The sequence below is a fragment of the Seriola aureovittata genome, chromosome 1 (genome assembly GCF_021018895.1).
Source record: "Seriola aureovittata isolate HTS-2021-v1 ecotype China chromosome 1, ASM2101889v1, whole genome shotgun sequence".
NCBI classification, from domain to species: Eukaryota; Metazoa; Chordata; class Actinopteri; order Carangiformes; family Carangidae; genus Seriola; species Seriola aureovittata.
In genome coordinates, this window is record NC_079364.1 from 12,583,006 (window position 1) to 12,605,757 (window position 22,752).

General features: G+C 38.4%; 2 protein-coding genes across 2 annotated transcripts; one reads left to right on the forward strand and one right to left on the reverse strand.

Annotated features, from left to right (window-relative positions):
• Window positions 1-2,684: 2,684 nt before the first annotated feature.
• On the reverse strand, window positions 2,685-11,178 carry ca7 (carbonic anhydrase VII). Its single transcript, XM_056389919.1, has 7 exons — window positions 11,027-11,178; window positions 9,394-9,591; window positions 7,392-7,510; window positions 7,091-7,186; window positions 6,795-6,857; window positions 6,519-6,674; window positions 2,685-4,207 (listed from the first exon to the last, which is right to left on the reverse strand). Exons 1-7 carry the CDS (start codon window positions 11,061-11,063, stop codon window positions 4,088-4,090), a joined length of 789 nt encoding a protein of 262 aa, XP_056245894.1. The 5' UTR covers window positions 11,064-11,178; the 3' UTR covers window positions 2,685-4,087.
• Window positions 11,179-12,180: 1,002 nt separating this feature from the next.
• On the forward strand, window positions 12,181-18,974 carry nae1 (nedd8 activating enzyme E1 subunit 1). Its single transcript, XM_056382274.1, has 20 exons — window positions 12,181-12,305; window positions 12,733-12,836; window positions 12,927-12,987; window positions 13,085-13,115; window positions 13,337-13,408; window positions 13,747-13,826; window positions 14,104-14,213; window positions 14,469-14,578; window positions 14,681-14,743; window positions 14,862-14,925; window positions 15,025-15,116; window positions 15,269-15,328; window positions 15,461-15,594; window positions 15,765-15,840; window positions 16,475-16,514; window positions 17,097-17,183; window positions 17,311-17,403; window positions 17,912-18,026; window positions 18,129-18,178; window positions 18,299-18,974. The coding sequence occupies exons 1-20, from the start codon at window positions 12,256-12,258 to the stop codon at window positions 18,406-18,408; spliced, it is 1,602 nt and encodes a 533-aa protein (XP_056238249.1). The 5' UTR covers window positions 12,181-12,255; the 3' UTR covers window positions 18,409-18,974.
• The last annotated feature ends 3,778 nt before the right edge of the window (window positions 18,975-22,752 follow it).

Sequence of the window (22,752 nt, forward strand, 5' to 3'; positions counted from 1 at the left end):
CGGCTGTGGTGGACTGTAATGTAGTATATTTACTCAAGTGTTTAGAGGTATTTGTACTTTGATTGTTACTTTACTGTGCTTCTAATCTAACACATCTCAGAAGGAAATATTGCACTTTTTTACTCCACTACATTCATTAGCTATAGTTTCTAGTTATTTTGCAAATCCACTTATTAAATACAAAACGTTGGATGAGCTTATAAAACACAATGCATTGCTATAGGTTAATCTACCTTAAAATTAGCTCCTCCTGCAATGAGCTGCAATACAAAAATGCTGCAGACACATTAATGCATCACTAATAATAATCCAATGACATGTAGATTCTGATAAAGCACTTTTACTTTTGAGACTGAATGCATCTTGATACTTTACTAAGTAACATTTTGAATACAGAGATTTTATTTGCAATGGAGAATTTTTACACTGTGGGCAACTGTGAGCAGTTTTCTAATCCTCGGCAAAGCTCCATCACAGCCACAGAGGACATTTTTCAGCAGGCTGACAAATCACTCCTCATGAGCAGTAAATTGATTTTGACTTATAAAATAAGTGGAGTTTAAAGAATGCACCATATGTTTGAGGGATTGGCCTGTACATACTATGTAATAGTTAGCTGTGTCTCCATGCATTCACTCATACATTTCTCAGGATTTCACAAACGCATACATTATTCAGCGATTCTCTCAAGAACATTTTTCTGCTGCTTGTTAGTCCTGCAGCTTTGTGTTTCAGAAGTTGCTCAGATGTTGCTGTGTCTGGGAAAAGTCACTACAACAAGCAAATAGATATCCTGATGCTAAAAATACATGTGACTGACTCTATTTCTGAGACCTGACTGTAATATCTTATTACATGGCACATTGATTGTGGCTGAGGATGATGTGCCTGCTCAGGTATTCTCAGGCTCAATAAAGCTGCCTGATGCTATTTTGGAAGGATTATTTGGTATGTGTTAAATATACTCCGCACACACCCACTTTCATTTTTTATTCATTAATGTGCAAATCTGAATTTTTCCATAACCATCAGAAGTTCGATTGGAAATGAAACCAAACGGGGTAATACAACCTCTTGATACAAACAACACTTACACAGCGGCAAGGAGCACAGACAAAGGCAAGGTCGAGTGTAATTGATAGTAAAAAAAAAAGCTTAAATGTCAGCTATGTGTTCTGCTGTAGTCAGCTATAATCTATAAATTGCGTAATTTAGATTCCACATTAAGCTATTTGCATGTATAGCACTGGTGTCTGTGGTTTATTTTTACTTTTTAAAACTAAATCATTGTCTGATAAAAGTCAAATCTGAATATCACTCTACACAGTCTATGGCAACACTGCATGTGACACAAAAGAGAGTGGATGCTGCCACCTACAGGAATACAAGATGAATGTATTGTGTAGATGATACAAAAACAGTATCTTAAAAAAAATGGAAATGAATAGATCTGAGGAAGAAAATAAAGGTAAAAATGTCAGCACAGAAGAGCAGGTACAGCAGAAAACATAAATCCAGTACAAATGTGCCAATAGATTCTAGGATCTAAATATGTGATGCGCTTAAATCATGTTTTTCTGACTTGATCACAAATATATTATACAAATATATTCTGTGGCTTCCTTGTGTTACATTTGGGCCCAGGTTCTTTTCTTTTTCACTTCAGACAGATTTTGCTGATTCTCAATCTGTTAACTTCACTAATCTGACCACAAGAACAAGAATACACAATCTAGGATTTCAGTCTGCAAATAGCCCTCCATCTTGCCATGTGATTGCCAACATGAACAGCCACATGTTGAAGTCAAAAGAATTGAATGATTTTCTAAAATTTGTTTTAATGCTTCTTTTTTGGGGGGTACAGCTTTAAAAATGCAGAACAACTCACAGTCAAAACTCACACTCAGAACAAATACTTCTTTGTTCTTAGTTCTTGTGTCAACTCATTAATTCAGGATTCAATTTAAAAACAAAGTTGTCCCCCATATATTTGCTGTCACCAACTATATATTACTGTGATTCTTTTCTCATAAGGCTGTTTTTGTTTGTGTATCTCTGGATGAACAGGGAGGCATTGGATAAAATCTATTCATTGATATGATATTGATACTTTTTTTATCAGTAAGAAAATTCTTCATTCGTTCGCCCCATTCAGAAACACGTACAGGAGTAAAGAGGTGTACTGGCCTCCTTCTACATTTCAGCCACACCCAGGGCAATTTATTACAATATTAGTTTATTGATAGTATTAACTATGAACACTCTACCATGCCTAATTTAAGGGCCAAATAAAACTTGTTCAATGAACACAGTTGGTAAATAATTGACTGTGATCAGTCCATGTTCGTTCTCTCTGTCCCTCAGCCTCCCAGGCTACAACCTGGCTACTAATTACCCTGGACCCAGCTCTGATCAGTGAGAGTGAGTTTAAACATTTGCTTGAATGACACCTCCTTTAAAAACATACTGTTGATACCAGGTACAAAGTTCAGTTATAGCAACTTAAAGAAGGCGATCAATGCTTTTTAGTATGAAGAGAAACAGCTGCCTGTGTATCAGGAATGTAAGTGCCTGCTCGTGCTCATTTGGCATATATCTGGCTTTTAAACAACACACAAAAATACAAGACCATAAATGTAAAGTGTTATGTTGACAGCATGAATAAAAGCTAGAATCCCAAATGATCAAGGACAAAAAGATTTATTTCTGTATAAATGTTAATCTACAAATCTGATCGGACCACTTCAAATGATTTTGAATGCATTACAAAACATATTCAAACCACCCAAAAATGACATTTTTTAAATGTTCTTTCACATCACCGACATAAACTAACCACAACTGAGGTGCCTTTTATTCATGTGTGTGTTTTGTTGTCTGAGAACAACATAAGTTTATCCCTGCCATATACCTCTGCATTAGTAACATCCAAGTCCATCTAAATAAGTACCAGCATTGCACAAAGCTGCCATAACTCACCCAAGTGAGTCACCAGGGTCTCTTGCAGGGTTTTACATACTGGACTGTGCTTATAGTTTTCTTACATGCGTAGCTTCAGAGGAGAGCTGTTAACAACAGTGTGCATTACCTCCTGCCTATAGCAGAAGCACTGGACCAGGAAATGTGACACTTTAGGTAGTACGAATGAAGACTGATTGAGGAAAAAAAATTCTAAATTAGTTAATTGGACTCTTGTTAGGGCTCCTGGAGTTTAATAAATCCTGTAAGAGAAATAGTTGTGAATATAGATTTTTGGTTTTATCTGGAGAGCATGCTAAAAATAATAAATCAGTCCGCTGGGGGTGAACCTCTCAGTCTCTTGAGCTCCAAAGGACCTGAGCCTTTCATGCCCTCTGTCATGGCCAAACAGACCAGTTAAAGCAAATGCAGCACTAATCCAATCCCACCTCCAGTTGCATTTGCTGGACTGGAAGGGCTCTGTGGCCAGAAGGACTGGGTATCCACCAGCAATAGACTGGATCAACGAGGGATCAGTTGGGATCAGTATGGAGGCCGAGGCTGTGCATCTGCAGACGGCAGAGTGGTGCGATACCAGTCTGCAAACAGCAACTGACTGGTATACAGATTTTCCAGTTACATACATATAATAGCACCATACAAGAATTTGCTGCTAGTTGATGTAGCACCTTGTTGCCACAGCAACACTTGTTGTCCTTGAACAGCTTATGAAAGTACAAGTACACATCCAACATTTGAATTTTCATTTAAGTATAGCTCATAATAATAAGATAATGCCACATAGTACTTTTAGTCAAATAATAAACCTATTGGCATTAATATTATATTGCTTTATAATATCCATTTTATTTTTCCCTAAAAATCATTCAGAATCCAATTCCTCCCTCTGCCAGTGAAGCTTCTGACCAGCAGAGGGAAACATGCATCTCAATGTGCCGGCAGTGATGAGAATTACTCCCTGAACTTTTTTCCCCTCTGTACAAAGTAAATCTGAAATCCTCCTCAGGACAAGCTACCATGAGGTAAACATTACACTCAGATTAATGCATTCACTGTTGTCTAAAAGAGCTTTTTGTCATCTATGATTTCAGATCCCCTGAGGTCACGTTTAATTGGAGGAACGCACTTTCCTGCCTTTGAGAGGCTGGGGAGGCCTGAAGTTGTTTTCCATGCGTATCCTCTGATCCTCTTCCTCTCCAGTGAACAGAAGCATCCTAAACTTGCCCAGCTGCATTGAGATAGACAAAAAGACAGAATTTTCCTTTAATATTTTGCACACAAATTGATTTTGATAGTTTGTTTTGTTATAACAGGGTCTGTGCACAACCTTTACACACGGGTGAACTTATTGTCAACAAATCACATGAAAAAAAACAAAAAAAACAAAACCAACAATACATTGATCCATTTCTGACTTCCCTACCCTGATCCCATTTCAACAAATAATCAAATTTATGCTTTCATTTAAAAAAAAAACAAACAAAGGTTCAGTAATTAGGAAAAAAAATAAAATAATAATAAGCAGCAACAACAACAACTGGGATTTGTAGTTTTGGCAAACAGGAATATTTAATGCATTTGTTGGGGACTATTTTCAGCAGCAGTTTTGTTTTTGTCTCTAGTGAGTATTTATGGCAGCAGGATGGTGCATGTAGGATCGTCTCAGAACAAACTTCAATGCCCATTTTCTTTGTTATGAGGAAACATGTCTTTCCGTGCAGTGATGTAACTCACTGATGTGTTTTTAATAGTTTTAGAGCTTTAGGGCACAGAGGAATAAGCTATATCAGGCTGGCTATTCAGACAATACTTGTTAGTAGGAACAATTCATTTTTTATTTCATGTTCTTTTAATGGTATTTGCTGACAAGAAAAAAAATTAAAAAAAAATTATTATTACCACTTAACTCGAACTATCTACGCACTGCACCCTATTTTCTGCATTTCCCTTTAAGCTTTCTTATTATATGGGGTTATGAAAAACAAAATATCCTGTTACATAAGGGCTTTTCCCTGTTGGGTCTCCATGCAAGCATTTCTCAATTAAAGCCCTGTACCCATGCAGTCATCCATCCATCAGGATAATCAGCTGGAGGGGATCAAAGGCTTGAGGCCTTGAGTCACAGGCTGTGGGGCCAGTAGCCTAGCTTACTCCCCCCCACTCCCCAGATAAGCTATAGACAGATCGTTCATGACTACACCCAAGGTGCCGCCATCATTAGAACTCCTGGTTTCTCATGTACAGTCCAGGAGTTAAATATGGAGAACTAGACTAGAAAAGATCAACAAAGTGAGAGGGTATAATCCAAAGGCTGGCAGCAGTCGCCGGAGGGCCGGCTCACAGGGAGACCTGGAAGGCATGTGCTGCACACATCCAGTTAGTCAGCTTAACTTGTCAACAACCTGGGGTTATCAGACCTAAACTTCCTGATTAAGTTCAGTGCAAAGAGGGGTGGATAAAAACCAAGTAAACCTTAACAGGGCATTCCCCATGAATGATGTGCTGCTCCTTTTAGTGGCATCTAAATATAGCATCATAGTTAAGCCAAACATTTCTGGAAATGCAACAGCACAGAGGTAAACCCCACCACCATCCACCCCTACATCTACTAAAACATTGGCATACTGATCCAGTGATGCTGAACCGTGGTTTGACAACAAAGGAGGCAGTGGATCCCCGGAGCGTAGTGGAGCATAGCCATTAACATTACACAGGCCAGGAAGCATGGATTTCACAACTGACTGATCAACTGCAGCATCCGTGCCTTAACCTCCACTCACTTACAAATAAAACATGACATTTCTGACTCAATATAACTGGATGCGATGCCGTCATTTAAGCCTAAAAAGTTATTTCAGACAGCCCTCCTTTAAATTTGAAAACTTCACAGTCTGAGAAAAGAACACATTCGAGATGAAAAATATGGGTGCAGATTACTGGCTTCAGCAGATGTGTGAAACTAATCAGCAGTACTCTAGAGCTGAACATACACATGCAGTCAGCAATCAAGAAAACATAATGCAAGTTTTGTTTATCACTGTTATTTTAGATATTAATATCTATTTGAATAATGACTAAATATCTCTCATTCATATTGAATGAGAGATGTTTGGCTTGCAGACTACTGGTGCTGTAATTGTCTATTTTTAAGCCTTGGTGGTAGATCTAGTCTTAGTCAAGGCAAATATAAATCTTGTGCCAGAGAGGTTTCCCCACTACTGGCTTGCAGGCCAGATAGCTGGATCGGGGTTAATGCTGTGTATGAATGGCTGTGCTGCATGATCTAAAACAGTATATAACTATTACAGATATGAGTTTTTGTGTGTTGATTAATGGAAGCAATCAAAAAATATGCAAGAAATGCATTTTTTGGCCTTCTCATTTTTTAGACATCACTTTGACATCATTATATTTTATGTTATTTTGTATGTCGCAGAGCTTTCGTAGATGTACTAAGGTTTCCAACAGTATGTTCAGTGCTGCACATGCTGGAAATCTGGCATAAATTGTGGTCAAAGGAACATGTTTACAAAGTGTACCTGTTTTTCAGATACAATGATTGGCTCCTTCAGGACAATCCAGGTGACACTCTCATGTAGGGGGGGCGTGGTCAGAGATCCCAGGTAGGTCCAGTAGTGTAGGCTGCTGGGTAGGAGGCACTTGGGGTTGAAACCTTTGAAATCTGTGACGCTGCCCTGTAATGGAAAGAACATACACAATAGCTTTTATATTACTGCAATAATGCTAAGGGCAGGTCATAAAAAATAAAAAAGTACATGTGATAAAATCCAGTATCAATCAACACCAGTACCGACCTTAAATTTCACCATGTACAGAGCGTCTGTGATCATGTGGAGCCATCTGTGGTCGTCACCTGTCTTTCATGACAGACAGATTGTTTTTGATATTTGATCTGTGACTTTTGGAGAGACTCTACACCAAATATTTTTGTATATACACTTGGTATAATCTACAAAATATCACAACATTTTATGTCTGCTTCTGTTCCAAGTTGGCATGACTTAAAAACAGCTGTTAGGCTGATACCAAACGGAGAGGAAAGGGGGCACATCGACAGAGCACAGAACTGCGCTTAAGAGAAAAATCTTACCTCTAAAAAGATGCCGAGGACAGCGAGGCCATCGGGAGCTGTTGCCGCCTCCCCAAACGTCTTGTACTTGACAGCGTTCCAGTGTACTAAGTGAAGCTAAAGGGCAGAAACAGGAAGAAAGAGGGAAACGGAAATAAAAATAAAAAAAATCTCAAATATCTATTTGAATTTTATTTTATCATTTTATTGGGACATTCATCGTTGTAACTTTTACCTTACTACACATCTCAAAAAGTGGGTTAGTCTGCATTTTGTTTATCAGACAATCACACACTGAAGTATTAAATCCCAAAACATTCACCTCAGATGCGTAGCTATTTCCTGCAACAGTGTGCTCCGAGCCATGGCAGCCCTTTCCGCCCCAGTGGAAGTGAAACTGTTTCAGTTTGTAGGGGTTGTCAAGAGGGCCTCCCTGGATTACTGTCGAAGATGAGGAGAAAAATTTTTTTTAAAAATGGTACACACACACACACACATACACACGATGTTGTGCTGGACAAACTGTATTACACAGGACTCCTGTGTGTAGCACCATCCAAACAGCTTGGTACCACTGCAGAACACACACTCACACCACAGGATGAGTCAACCTGTTAACACCCAGCACACCTTTAAATCAAATTTCTCACTCAAAGCTGAGACATGAGCATGAACAGACAGACTGACTGCTTCACCAATAAATCTATCATTAGACCTATGATGAACAGGCTGTAGGTTGAGATGCAAATAGCCAATCCTCTACCATATAAAACTATGCTTAAGCTACTTTAGGTTTTATTTAACTTTCTATTCAGGTCCATTGGCGTACAAGTATTCAGAGAAACTTTAATGTATGTCTTGATGAAATTCAGTCCATTATTAGGAGAGTGCAGACTGGTTTCTGAGCCTGTGAGCTTCACTGCTGTGCAGGGACTTCTAGGCTAATCTGATTGTTATTCATTGTGATGCTGCTGACATCTTTCTGACAAAACAGGCCACACCAGTCCAGGTCAGATTAACCAGGCAGGAATGGCACAAAAAGCAAAGCAGTTATCTCATTCATCTTACAATATAAATGTAGCACAACCACAAGAACAATGGGATCTTAGTGGCTATATTTAGACATGCCAGACTATTTACTGTCACTGAGGTGATTAGTAGATATCCACTTATAAATAACGGATGTGCTGAATCAGGAATTTAAGAGCGATAATAATGGTGTAAATCCTGACCATGGTAATGCTGACATTAATGACTGCCTGAGGAAAGAAATGTTAATTACAATTATGACTGGTCCTGTTATGCTTATTATTCTAACATTCAAAGCCATATTACTGATATACAATCACCACATGCAGCCATCAGTTGAATAGTGTACACCGGCCTTAAATGAACTTTTCTTTACATTAGCCCATCCTTATTTTCTTACCAAAACAACGGTGACACAGAACACAGTCATTTGAGAATATATGCTTGTGAATATATGCTTGTGTGTGTATAACATGACCCAGCCATAAGCAGCAAACTGACAACAGCAGGTTTAGAGGATTTGTGCATGTCATTTGAACTATGGAAAAATGCTGAGGAAGTGCATTAGTTTTCCTACAGGTCTCCTCTGTCATTAATGATTTTAACAGATAGCTGCTTTCTTACTCTGTGGAAACTGAGCCAAAACAGCCCAACATTTCTGAGCTTATCATTCATGTTAATGATGGGGTGGTTAACATGGATCCACCCAGTGATAAAAGCAAACAGGGTCATAATAACCACTGAGAACAGCTAAGTTTATTATATCTCTTGTCCAGCAGACAGATGCTCATACAGTTAACTGCTGGATAAACTTTCCTGCAGCATAATCAGAGGCTTACTGTCAACCTTTGATTACGGGCAGTTATGCACATGGTTTGCACTTTTGGAAAATTAAGGTAATCCCAACTTTCAAGTCTATGTTTCTTGAAAGTAAACTTTCAGCACAGACTTCCACTGCGTGTGGCTGACGGCAGATATCAGAGCTAGGGATATCCATAAACTATGACCTCTGTCAATAATTTCATGAAAGTCAATCTTTTAATACAACCATAGATCATGTCATAATCAATGCCCATATTCCCTGCCAAGACATTACTCTCCACATCTCCACACACTCCACATCTAGACCTAACTGTGACCCGCATGGATTGTGCAGATCTAAAACCACACCATATCTGAACTGGTTGGTTGGTTTGTTTGAAACTATGATATTTCCTTTCTTTACAAAATATAATAAAAAACAGTCAACTTCTAGAAAATGAAGTAACAAGTAAATAAGACCACCTTTTTCTTACCTGAACGGTCATCCGAGTCCTCAAACTCCACAACTACGGAGTGTCCATTATTGGCAATGTTGATGGAGGTACACTGATCGTAGTTTAGGACGATCGGGCCCAGACCAGGGTCATGTGAAGCCTGATGAGGTATGATGTCAATGGGAGACTGCCGGTTCCCCTGAGCAACAGGGTAGTTTTTGTGCCATACAGAAGGACCTGGACATATGAGACAGTAAGCAATAAACAGACCAGACTTTAATATATCCAGTACCGCACTTATGTCTCCAGCTTCATCGCTTAAACAAATAAGAGATTTCACTGGGTCACGTTGAAAGAAAAATATTAAATTCTTGCTAAAGCATCATACTAGAATAAAGTTTTAGTTTTTAATTTAACACAGCTAATTTGGTTGTAACTACTGCGAACCACTAACTGATAAAAGGTCTGTTTCCCCAAGGAACAACTTTAAGTGGGACCATCAGCATAAAATTGAAACATCAAGAATCAAAAAGAAATCAATGAAAAATGACTCAAGACTGTCCTGTTTAGTGATCACACTAAATGATGCTACATAGTAAATAGAGCAACTTGTCTTGAAGACAATCTCACAAAGCACCTTATTAGGAACACCATACTAACACTGGGCAGGGCCACCCTTTGCTGTCAAAACAACCTCAGTTCTTAAGTGCATAGATTCCACAAGATGTTGGAAACGTTACCTTGAGAATCTGATCCAAGTTGACATGTTTGCATCAAATTATATCTGCAGATTTGCCAGCTGCACATTCATGACACTCTCATGCTGAAAGATAGATGGTAAATTGTGGCCATAAAGGGCAGAGAATGATGCATCGGTGCCCAAAGTGTGCCAAGAAAACATTCCCCGCACCAATACACCACCAGCAGCAGCCTGCATTTGAAACAAAGCAGGTTGTCTCCATGGATTCATGTTGTTGAAGCCAGAAATCTCAGCAGAAATCCAGGTCCATCAGATCAGGCTATGTATTTGCAGTCTTCAACTGTCCAGTTTTGGCCTGTGCCCACAGTAGCCTCAGATTTCACTTCTTGGCTGACAGCATTGAGAGAACCAGTCTGGCCAGTCTCCTCTGACCTCTCTCATCAACAAAGTTTCCTCTGCAGAACTGCTGCTCACTGGATGTCTTTTGTACCATTCTGAATGCCATGGTCAAAAATCACTATGATCACATTTTTCCCCATTCGGATGTTTGATGTGAAAATGAAGTGATTTCATGCATTGTACTGCTGCCACATGATTGTATGATTAGATAGTCTATTTGCATGAATAAGCAGGTGTACAGGGTTTCCTAATGAAGTGCTCACTGAGCGTGTATTTGGCCGTGGCCCTGATGCAATGAAATGTTTTTCACTCAAGGGACCAGGACAAATCTAGTGGAAAGTCAGGTTGAGGTTACAGCAGTCATCCCTTTAAGCACGGGACTAATCTCGCATTAACAGCCATTTTAACACCCATTACGTTCCTCTTCTGGATAAAACACGCAGTGCCCCAAGCAAAACAAAATCACAGCAAACATTTATTGTGTATATTGAGGGTTAATTGCCTCCACTGTATGGATGCGAAAGCAGTAGGCTACAGACTCCTCCTGGAGCTGGGGATGCTGTAGGATCTTACCGTCCTCTTTTCCATATCCCCAGTGATTCCCTGTCATTGTCCCTGTTTGTGGATCCAAGTCTAACCGAGCTGTCGTTGTCTGACTCCTTCACTCCGGTGCGCACGTGGGGGGACGGACAAGAACATCAGTGAGTGCAGCAATTGATGAAGTTTATGTAGTGGCCAAAGGGGAGGGCAATTATCCCTTTCTTGACACGCCTCTCCACGCCCACGCACGCACACACACACGCACACGCACACACACACACACATATACACACACACAGTCCACCTGTCGAGGGTTTTAAAACTAATCTTGTCCAGTGTCACCGCATTAGGGTCGGCCCTTTTTGGATTTAATGATTAGATATGATTACAATACGATTATATAAATTAGAAATATACCGAATGTCTTTTGCTATTCTTAAGTGATAATGACTGTTTATATACCTTATTCAGGTGAACCATTTAGATAGAAATTTTCAAGAGACGACAGAATGTAGCATAAAAAATAAATAAAAACAATTCATAAACAGATGGCCCGGAAGAGAAAAAAAATACTAACACGAAATACAAAATTGTAATAATAAAAATAACACGCCTCAGCAATTGCAATTGCATTGTGTTTGGGAAAATTTAAACATAGGATCAGTGTTTTATGAAGACTATCAGTCTCTCTTAATGAGAACTTAATTACAGGCTACAAATGCATGTGTAATGTACCCATAAACAGACATACTGTGCATATCTGAAACATGATCAGCCCTAATACTGTTTTAATTTTTCAATACTGAAATGTACAAATACAACAACAAAAGTCATGTAAAAAGGTCAGGTAAAAGTACAAAAATATAAACATCAAAGACTAAATAAAATACCAAAAGTAAAAGTACTCATTTGAATTGCCCGTTTCATTGTGTTATTATTTAATGTTGTAGTTGGTTTCGATGAAGCTGATTTTACTGGTCGGTAACTTGTGAATTTTGATGCAGCTATGTATTTTATATGCGTATATTTTGATGTATATGTACAAAGAGGACTGCACTCCTCTTATTTCATATATAAAATAATATTAATCATACACGTCTTGACAATTCAATTATCCATCATACATGTATCGGTATCAGTATCGCGGTGAGAATTTGTGTCGAAAGTGCGAGTCTGACGTTTTGTGACGGCATTTTTGTGTCGAATCTACCCTCTGAGAGAGTTAAAATGCGTCCATAGACATCACTCTTTGGAAGGAAACCATGGCAGCCACCAAAACCTCCAAAGAACAGAAATACGACAGGCAGCTCAGGTACGTTTAAACAACGCCGTGCACTTGTAAAATAACTTTTTTGTTCCTTTAGCTAAATGTTATAAGTATTTTATGTGAGCGGTCACAGCAGAAACATTGGCGAAGCATAAATGCTAATGTTAGCTAGCGTTAGCTTGCTGTGTGCGTTGTAGCTATAACAGCTAACACTTAAACTTAAAGGTTAATGCGATGGTTAACGAATGCTCTGTTTTTCTGTTTGGTGTTGCTAGCCCATCAAAACTGTCAGCTTGTCTAATAGCAACCATATTAACTGCATTTGATGGTTAAACGAGTGTAACAATAAGGAAATGAATGGCATTGAAGCTATCATACCAGTAGCTAAGTCAGGGGCTCACTGTTTTTGCAGCAGTTGAGGATGAATGTTATCACTAGATGGCAACACACTTGTTATGTTGTGTGCTTTCAGACTGTGGGGTGACCATGGTCAGGAAACACTGGAGAATGCACATGTTTGTCTCATCAACGCCACAGCAACTGGAACAGAGATACTGAAGAACCTGGTACTTCCAGGTACACAGATGTGGCTCTCTGTGTTGGTGATAATGCTGCAGGTGCTGATGAAAGCATCACACTGACTGAATTAATCGATCTCCTTGTCAGGTATTGGAGCATTCACCATAGTTGATGGACACACAGTTTCTGGGGAAGATGTTGGAAACAAGTAAGACAGCAGTGTTTCTTTGAAAGTTGAGCTAAGCTTAAGTTGTATGTGTTAGTTTTACTTCTGTATTCATGGACCTCTTGATCTTGTCTTGCAGCTTTTTCCTTAACAAAAACAGTATTGGAAAGGTATGCTATGCTGAAATTAAGAAATTTATGTTTTATGATCATATCTATTTTTCTGTCACAAGTGCACACACACACACAGCATTTCCTATTTTTCCCCATCGTATTGTTGCATCTTTTCTTCATGGTTGTTCATAGTTATTTTTAATATTCTTCTTAGGACAAAAAAAGTGCAATGCATCTGCATATTTGTATGAGCCCTGACCTTAATTTTTATGTTGCAGAACAGAGCACAGGCGGCCACTGAGCTACTACAAGAACTTAACAGTGATGTCTCTGGAAACTTTGTCGAAGAGGTTGGTATTGTCTAGGGCTTGGCAAGGTGCCACAGATGTCTTCACAATGGGTATTATGTTTCAGTGGGAAATGAAATCACACAAATAGTTTATATTATCATACCAATGACAATATTTACATCACACTAAAACACATTAAAATGGTGAAAAATGCTTTACAAGGTAAAACAGACGCAAGACCTAGTGCCTATACATTACAACAATAACAGAGATCAAAAATACTATAAGTATAAGTTTTCATTATATAAAAATAGGTCTATGGATACAACATATGCTGTGTAAATATGTAAATGTAATGAACAGTATTATCACTCTTGTATTTGCTATTACTCTTATAGAGTCCAGATAAACTCCTGGACAATGATCCAGAGTTTTTCCACAGGTTTACCATCGTCATCGGTGTCCATTTGCCAGAAAGGTATGAGATATAGTTCATCTTTACTCTCAGCCTTTATTGTAACAAGAGTTTGTATGAAATTATGTATGAATTTTGTGTTTCTGACCCAGCCAAAGTTTACTTAACATGTTGCTGTTCAGTCAGTGTAATAGATGATTGAGATAAGATTTCTACCGTTTTAATTTTTTAGAAAATGTTTACTTTGTCTTTTGCAGAAACTGGTTTTGAATTGGCCTGATGATCTATTTTTTTCTTTTCTGTCCAATAAACTTGTCAAATTATCTTTTAAATTCAACAGCACATGTTTGAGGCTCGGCTCAGTTCTGTGGAGTGCTACGGTACCTTTCCTAGTCTGTAAAACCTATGGCCTTATCGGCTACATGAGACTAGTGCTGCGGGAGCACACAGGTTAGTGCCCAGTGTTTGTCTAGAATTCCATTTTACATGTGTAATGGTTTCAGTTTACAGTGAAGCATGTACCATTGAAACTGCTAATTTAGCACTAATTATAAAATGCCATAAATTACCCTCTCATTTACATGAGATTATCGACATCTCATCTGCTTGTATCCACCCTTTTTGGTACATATGTATTTCACTGTGGCTCATAGTTTGTAGGTATAATTGTTTAATATATATTGACCTTTTAACACCTCTCTTCAGTGATTGAATCTCATCCAGACAATGCTTTGGAGGACCTGAGGTTAGACCAGCCTTTTGGCGAATTTAAGAACCACATTCAGTCCTATGACCTTGATAGCATGGAGAAGAAGGTGTGTAGATTGGAGTCAGCACATGTGTGTTTGCACATTAGTCATTATAAACCTTGCCAGCTTTACACAACTGATATTGTTCCTATTTTATTTAACCTCTAGGATCACAGTCACACACCATGGGTTATCATTCTTGCCAAATACCTGGAGAAATGGCTTAGTGAGGTACAGTACATTTTCTGTGGTGTATCTCTTTGACAAAGACTCCATCACTGATATTCATTCTTGAGTGTTTTTGTTAGTGTTGCTATACATTAAAATGTTTTTGCTCTTGTCTTTGTAGCATAACGGTCAGCCACCAAAAAATTACAAGGAGAAAGAGGCTTTCAGACAGTTTATTCGGGAAGGTATCTGTTGACTTCTTAATGCGGTTGCTTATAAATCCAGTGACTTGGCTGTGTAACTGAAACTTATCTGTGATTTATTTTTATTTTGTGTTCCTTCAGGGATCCTGAAGAATGAGAATGGTGTCCCAGAGGATGAAGAAAATTTTGAGGAAGCTATTAAGAATGTCAACACTGCTTTAAATCCAACCAAGGTGCCAGATCTAAAATGCTCTTGGTTTTTTAAGAGTTATCTTGTGTCAACATATCTCACATTTAAACCTCCAATCAGTCTGTTTTCTATGGTGTTATAGTCAAGAGTTAAGTCTAGTGAGAGTCCTCATGTAATGTCTCTTGTTTTCTGCAGATTCCTAATACTGTTGAAGACCTCTTCAATAGTGAGCAGTGTAACAACATCACATCACAGGTTTTGACTTTTTTCCAAAGACAATTCTATTAAAAAATCGGCACAGTTGTAACATAGTTTTCAAATAAGTAGTTATTGGGATTATTGCCTTTTTAAACTGTGGTGTGTATTCTGTTCATATGTGTTTATCAGTCTGCGGCCTTCTGGGTGATGCTCAGAGCCGTCAAGGAGTTTGTTCACAATGAAGGCAGTGGAAGCCTACCTGTACGGGGAACCATCCCAGATATGATCGCAGACTCTCAGAAGTTTATCAACCTTCAAAATGTGTAAGTGTGGACTATGTGAGTGCTTGCTGTACAGATGAATTTGTAGAGGGCAAAAGTTCTTTGTAGTGAAACATTGTGTCCAGTTCTGTATTTCTTTTTCTAACAGTGCATGATTTAATAATTTGGCTTTGTGGGTGTGTTGCTATTCATTTGTTTTTCTTTTATTTCAGTTACAGGGAAAAGGCCATGCAGGACGCATCAGCTGTTTCTAAGCATGTGGAATGTCTAATGCAGTCTGTTGGAAAGGTATGCTGTAATCCCATGTCTTCACTGAATTACTGTGGAGGTTAGTCAGAAAAAAGTTTGAATTTAGTGCTCAATCAATTAATTCCTTATGTGTTAAAAATAAATGTCAGCTAAGTCTCATGAATTAGCTGTGATTTGGCAACATTAGATTTGATGTATCACAATATGCGCTCTAAAACCAATGTCACAATATTGCTCTTTTTGTGATGATCAAAGGCTAACAGTTAGCTGCTTAAAAGCCTGATATAGGCAAATCTATCCAACAAATAGTGGTCAAGAGAAAGTATGTGACACGCCCCACAAAAAAGCACTTACAAGAAAGTGACTAAACGCTATCCATGCATTGGGAATATATTCGTTGAGCTTACAACGGTATCCAGGCAAGTTCAACCAACTTGAGAAGCCACTTTGTGATTTAAGTGTGCAAACCTACAACAAAAATCTGGTATTATTTCAGCAGGAAATCAGATTTTTCCTTTGTGTCCTCTTTGTGACTTTTGAATGACTCTTGCATGCAGCCATGTTAGGATTAAATTATAAAAGCATTAATAGATTTTGCCCTGACATACTCGATAAATGCATTACATTGAAAGGGATTTCCTCTGAAATTACTTTCAATTTTCCTTTCGACAAGCCACCAGAGAGCATCTCGGAAAAGGACATCAAACTGCTCTGTAAGTAACCTACTCTTTAACTAACAACCCTAACTCTCACAGTTTTATGTTCAGTGGGCATATTTGCATCCACAAATCCAAACATATTTTTTTGAGTTATTATTTAATATTGAGATGAGGAGTTGTGGTTTAATTGTGTCACAGATTTATTATATTACATTATAAAATAAGTTATGTAACACAAGGAAATTGGTTATAATGTCTCTGCTTGAAATAATGCAGCCTTTAATTAAACACTGTAATTAGTGTAATATCCATGTAAACATACCTACTGGGGATCTGTTTTGACATGCATGTATTTACAAACGTTGGTATAATGTCTGAATTGAAACTGCCTTACGCCATATGTACATCAATTTAATATTGTTACTAATTTTGCAGCACTTGAAAGCACCACATCTGTAATGTGTTGCCATCATGCACCAGTACTGCCTTTTTTAATCTCAATTTTGTATTTCTCTTGTAATGCTCTCACTGTGTGATCCCTCTGGACTCGAGACAACTCAATCTGTTACATTGTAGGCTTTTGCAGCACCTGCAATAGGTTTATTCCTAACTGTGGGCATTTATGTTGGTGTCTAGGTAAGAATGCATCCTTTCTGAGGGTAGTGCGCTGCAGATCTCTGGCTGAAGAATATGGTGTTGATTCAGTAAATAAAGATGAAATCAGTAAGTTGAAAATAAATTTCCTTTCTGACTGTCTGGTGTTGTTGAGTTTGAGCTTACTCTAGTACCATTTTCTATTCTGCTAAGCATTAAGTATATTCACTGATTAGCAAAAGCTGTGTCTTCTCAGCCTCATGCATGGACAGTCCAGATAGCGAGATGGTCTTCTACCTCATGCTTCGCGCCGTTGATCGCTTCTATCAGCAGCACTCCCGCTACCCAGGTACGGCCAAGGTTCATACAGGTTTTTTCTTTAACAAACTGAAGATGTGAAACACTTCCATGGAGCTGACTTGAACCGTCACAATTTTCTAAAATCAGATGTTTTTTTGTGTTTGGTAAAATTTGTTGCTGATTTTTGTACAAGGCAGAACTGGTCAGTCATTGACAGACCATATCAACCTGGGCCATCTATAGGGAAAGAAAATAGTAGCGTCTTGAAATTTAAATCCACATTTATGTGTACGCATACAAGTAAAAGAAAGTAGTACATGCTAGCAGCCTGCAGTAAATGACCATTACAGCTGCAGACATTTTATAGCTCCTTTACATTTAACATTTATATCACTTTTTGGGTCTTTAGATTATATTGGTAGAGCTGCTTTGTCAGTATCAATATAATAAAGTCATCATCCCTAGAGCTCTGGGGAGAGCGCCGTGATGTTAAAATGGGCTGGCAGGTGTATCAAGAGGTAGATCATTCCTCCTGATACCATGTCTTCTCTTACCAGGAGTTTACAACTACCAGGTTGAGGAAGACATCAGCAAACTGAAGCTCTGTGTAAACAGCCTACTGCAGGAGTACAGCCTCAATATCAACATCAAAGACGACTATATCCATGAGTTGTAAGTCATTGTCACTGCTGAATTCACTGTTTAGAATGATTGTTAAAGACTGTGCCAAATGATGATTAATTTTTTCCCATACACCCTTTATATATCCTGCAGCTGTCGGTATGGTGCGGCAGAGCCACACACAGTTGCAGCATTTTTGGGAGGTAAAGTTATAGGCCTCTTCCGAAATCAATTGATCCTTGATTCATATGTGCGGCATATCTCACTCAAACAGAGGTAATAAATCAAAGCTGTCTAATAAATTTGTCAATATGTTTGTTTAGGATCAGCTGCTCAAGAGGCCATCAAGATCATCAGCCACCAGTTTGTGCCCTTTAGCAACACTTTCATTTACAACGCAATGTCACAGACCTCTGCCACCTTTCATTTGTGAATTTGGTTACTAATCCTGGGTTTTCTTACAGAAATATCAGACAAAATAGGGCAAAAATGAAAGATGCATTTACTGAACCAACTGGCTTTCTGGAAACTGCACATGATGATTTGAAAGAGGGGAGGAACAAGAAAGCACTTTTATCACTTCATAAATGTGTGCACTTAGAAAATATTTGTCATGGAGATCGTAAGTCAGGACTCTTTAGACTAAGTGCTCTGTTGATCATAAAGCCTTGCTGTCTTCTCAGAAGTTCCTGAAGGGGAATAAGTCAGGTAGCACCCACAGAGGATTTCTTTAAACATTTTTTTTGGTGTTCAGCAGACATCATTAAACAAAGCTGGAAATGAAACTAGCAGATTCAAAAGATTCATGTGTAATATTTCCATTTGTGAAACCCCACATTTATGGATGGTATATTACAATGTAGCACCACTTTGTCTACTTTAATCACAGCTGTCTCTTTATTGTATTGTGTTTGGAACAAGGTGGGAGATTTTTGGTTAAAATGAACAAATGTTGTGTTTTAACTCCCATGCACTGCTATAAAAACATTCAACATTTTACCTGAATTTGTTTACTTTTATATTAAGGTGAAGTGAACACATACTCAGCACGCATCTTTTACAGTGTGCAAAAATGTCGATGTCCCTAGTGTCTGCCAACTGCTGGGCTGGCACAGTTTCACCACTGTTCAGATACACTCTTGTAAACACACAGAGTTAAGCGACCGTGATTTGTTGACTAGTTTAAAAGTTGAAACAAGGATTACACAGTTATTTAGCCAGAATTAATGTTAGCTGACAAGCATGTGAGCTTCTTCAGAGGCCCTTAATGTGACTTGCCCCCTGGCAGGATTATGATGACTTTTGTTGGGAGTGGATGACATTATTTAATCCAACACTAGAGGGCACTCTTCCATGTTTTACCATTCCCAGGTCATCATGTAGTTCCAAGTTTATTTTGCATGCTCTGTTCGGTGACCAATTCCTAAATGCTGACCCTTGCATTTGACGTAGTTAGTTGTAGGATGTTAACAAAAAACTAGTAATGTTAATGATCAACCAGTATGTTGTTTCTTAGTAACTCTCTCTGAGATGCCTAGTGTATATAGAGGACACTGGTCTTCGTAGTGGTGAGTAAGATCCAACATGCAGCACAGAACCCTGTCAGAGAATGATGATGTGAGGGTCATTGTGATGTAACTGTTGGGCAGAGTGAAGATTCTCATTTGTTGTTTTCTTCCCAGACTGGCTGAATGGAAATTTGCCCTCAGCAGATCTTTTCCTTGTAAGACTCTATCCAACCCCCACCCCCTGACACACACACACACGCACACACACCCCCAGCTCTCCCCATACAGCTATCTGTCTCACATTCTCACACACATACACACCCTCCGTCTCTGTTTGTCTGAGAGGGATAGAGCAGGTTGCCAAGAAGTACTCTGGCCATTTCCTAAATGAAGATTTTGTCCACTGCCTCTTAAAGATTATCACGTGTCCATCCATCCACCCACTGGCTCTGAAGATTATCATGTAGCAGTGCCAGGTTTATTAGTCCAAACCAGACAGTTTCCTTTTTGTGAAGTTAGAGACGCAGCCCACTAACTACTGGAAGAAAAAAAAAAGAGCTTAATCTCAGATAAATACTGTGCATAATGTCATCAGAGGTAGAATAGTTGTTCACATAATATGCCTCTGGAACTGTTACCTATGCTGTATTGGTTTTAAACCTGCCAGGTTTTTCCCTTTCTACCAGGTCTGTCTATGTCCACTTCTTAAATAAAGAAAACACTTAGGGAGTAGGATTTCCTTTAAAACAAATTAAACATTCACATTACTTTAACTGTGTGCTATTGGTAATTTTATCTCTTAATTGCATGAGACATTTATTTTGAGAAGATGAGTTTCATTCTTTTGAGACTGCATACTGGAGAACACCACTTCTATAGCAGTTTTTTAGGGGTATTAAAGCATAGTTCTGATTTATACTGGTTTTAAGACCCTTTGAACTCCAAAACATAATTTAGTTAACTTTTATACTATTGAAAATCTACTCCATCTCTATCTTCTCCTACCAACAATGAGACTTAACAGTACAGACAGGGCATGAGTTCACGGTCACTAGTATCTTAGTGTGCGTTCGGACAATTTGTATACAGCTGTGTCAACATCTTAACATTCAGTGCTGACCATTTAAACGCACCAGGATGGCTTCAGTTATTGCTTTGTATCTGCTTCGTACTATCAGAGCTTGAGTGTTTCCTTGTAACCTAACACCCCCACTCTTATAAGGATGGTTACTGACATGAGATAACAGAGAAACAAACAGGCCAAGGAGACCTTTTTGTCTCACAACAATTTATGGTGCAGCCCCACACCCTTTCTTGCTTTTTTCCTTTTTTTAATTAAGTGTTCACATGGTAATGGTACGCTTCAGAGAAGGCACTGCAAAAAGTTTGAAAAATTAAAGAGAAAATAATTAGATTTAAAGACGGAAAAGTAAAAGCAGTTTGTTTTACTGTATTAAGTTCAAAATACAAAACAAATGCCACCACAACTGATTCATAGTTACATTAGAATTAACTTTATAATTAAATAATTGCAGTAATCTAACATCAGAATTGTTGCTGGACCAATTGAAATGATGAAATGTGAATTACCTGATGTGTGTTGGTTTTACATGCTCATTTATGCTCACTAAATGAGCTATTGTTTTTCTAACTAATTAAAATATCAATACAATTAAACCATACCAGTGTCAGCAGCTTCCAAGAAAAATCATACATAACCAGCAGTACCTGTGATGAATGACTAGTGTAAATCATAGTTGTTTTTTTTAATGGTGCACAGGGTAGTTGTGTCATTACTTACAAAATTAGTAAATCAGCTACAGCAGTTGAGCTCACTAAGGAAACTTAATTTTGTTGTTTCTCACTCACCTGGTAATCTGATTGTTGTGTGTGCTGATAGTTTTGAAAAGAGCTGAAATATTTTCTAAATGCCTGTAGGTGAGGTGGTCATGCTCAGATACATTCCTGTAAAAAAGGGCCTCTATGATATGATATTATGAACTATCACTATGCGAAATGTTTCTTTTTTTATCTAATTTGGCATGTGTCTATGCATGTGCAATGTTTCAGCAAGCAGAAGGTTCCTGATCTGTTAGCATGTGGTTGCTATTTTCTACTTAAAACCAATGGACAGAAATTAAACGTTTCATTACACACTTGAATTTAAGAAGATGAAAGGTTGTAGGCTTGCTTTTCCAAGAAAAACCTGTTCTTTAAGCCCATAACTTCTTTACTGTCAGTTTCATCATATAATACTGAATTTCAAACTGATCAGTTCTAAATCCTTTGATTATGAATTTTCTCTCCAAATTCACGTCACACTGTGCTGATATGTGTGTTTTATTTCTCTTAATCCGTCATCAACCTACACTAAACTGATATTCACTTAGCTAGCCTCATGGCTATCTTTGGCCACTTCGGGGCATTGGATACAAGTTGTGAGCACAACATTGACATACAGAATAATCGCCTTTGGAGTTGATCAACAGTGACTTTTTTGTTGTAGAGGAGCATTATAATTCATTTGGGGTTGTTATTCTTGCCACCTGGTGAAATTGAGTCTTTTTAGCTCTGATATCGCCTTATATCTGGCTCCCTTGCTGCCAAATGCTCCACTGTGTTCACCAGCTAGTCGCTAACTGTGACTGTCTGCTGTTTGGTGCTGAAACTCTCTATAAAGCTTTAAAATGTCGAAGTCAGCCGCAGATCAGATTGGGGTAATAATTCTCTGTGGGTTTATCACTACGGCCAACTCCTTTTACATTGTAACACTCTTTTTACATTAATGTCATTTGAAACATTATTATAGAAATATCAATAATAGTCACTTTAATGAGAAATTATTATCCACTGCACTGTCATCTTCAACTTTAAATCTTTAAATCTATTTAATGAAGAGTGAGTGAAAATGCCAATTAAAAAAAAAAAAAAAAAAGTTTGCACACTTTTCATGCACGCATGTGTACTTTGCCTCCTCTGCTGCATTCATGTGTTATCAAGACCTCAGCTTCCAGGCTCGGCTTGTAACTGCTTTATCTTTCAAGCCACAGGAGAAGCCCGACAATGGGTGCAAGAGTGTGTGTGCTCACTTGTGTGTGTTTGTTTGGGGGAGTTAGGGGGAGGGGCTGGTCGTTAATGTTGAAATCAATCAGTAAATCAGAAGCACAGCCTGCAGAGGGGCCACTGCCAGCGATGACTCTCACTAGAAGCTTCAAGTAATAAAAGGAGAGAGGGTGGGGGTGTGTGTGGGGGGTGGGGGTGGATGACTC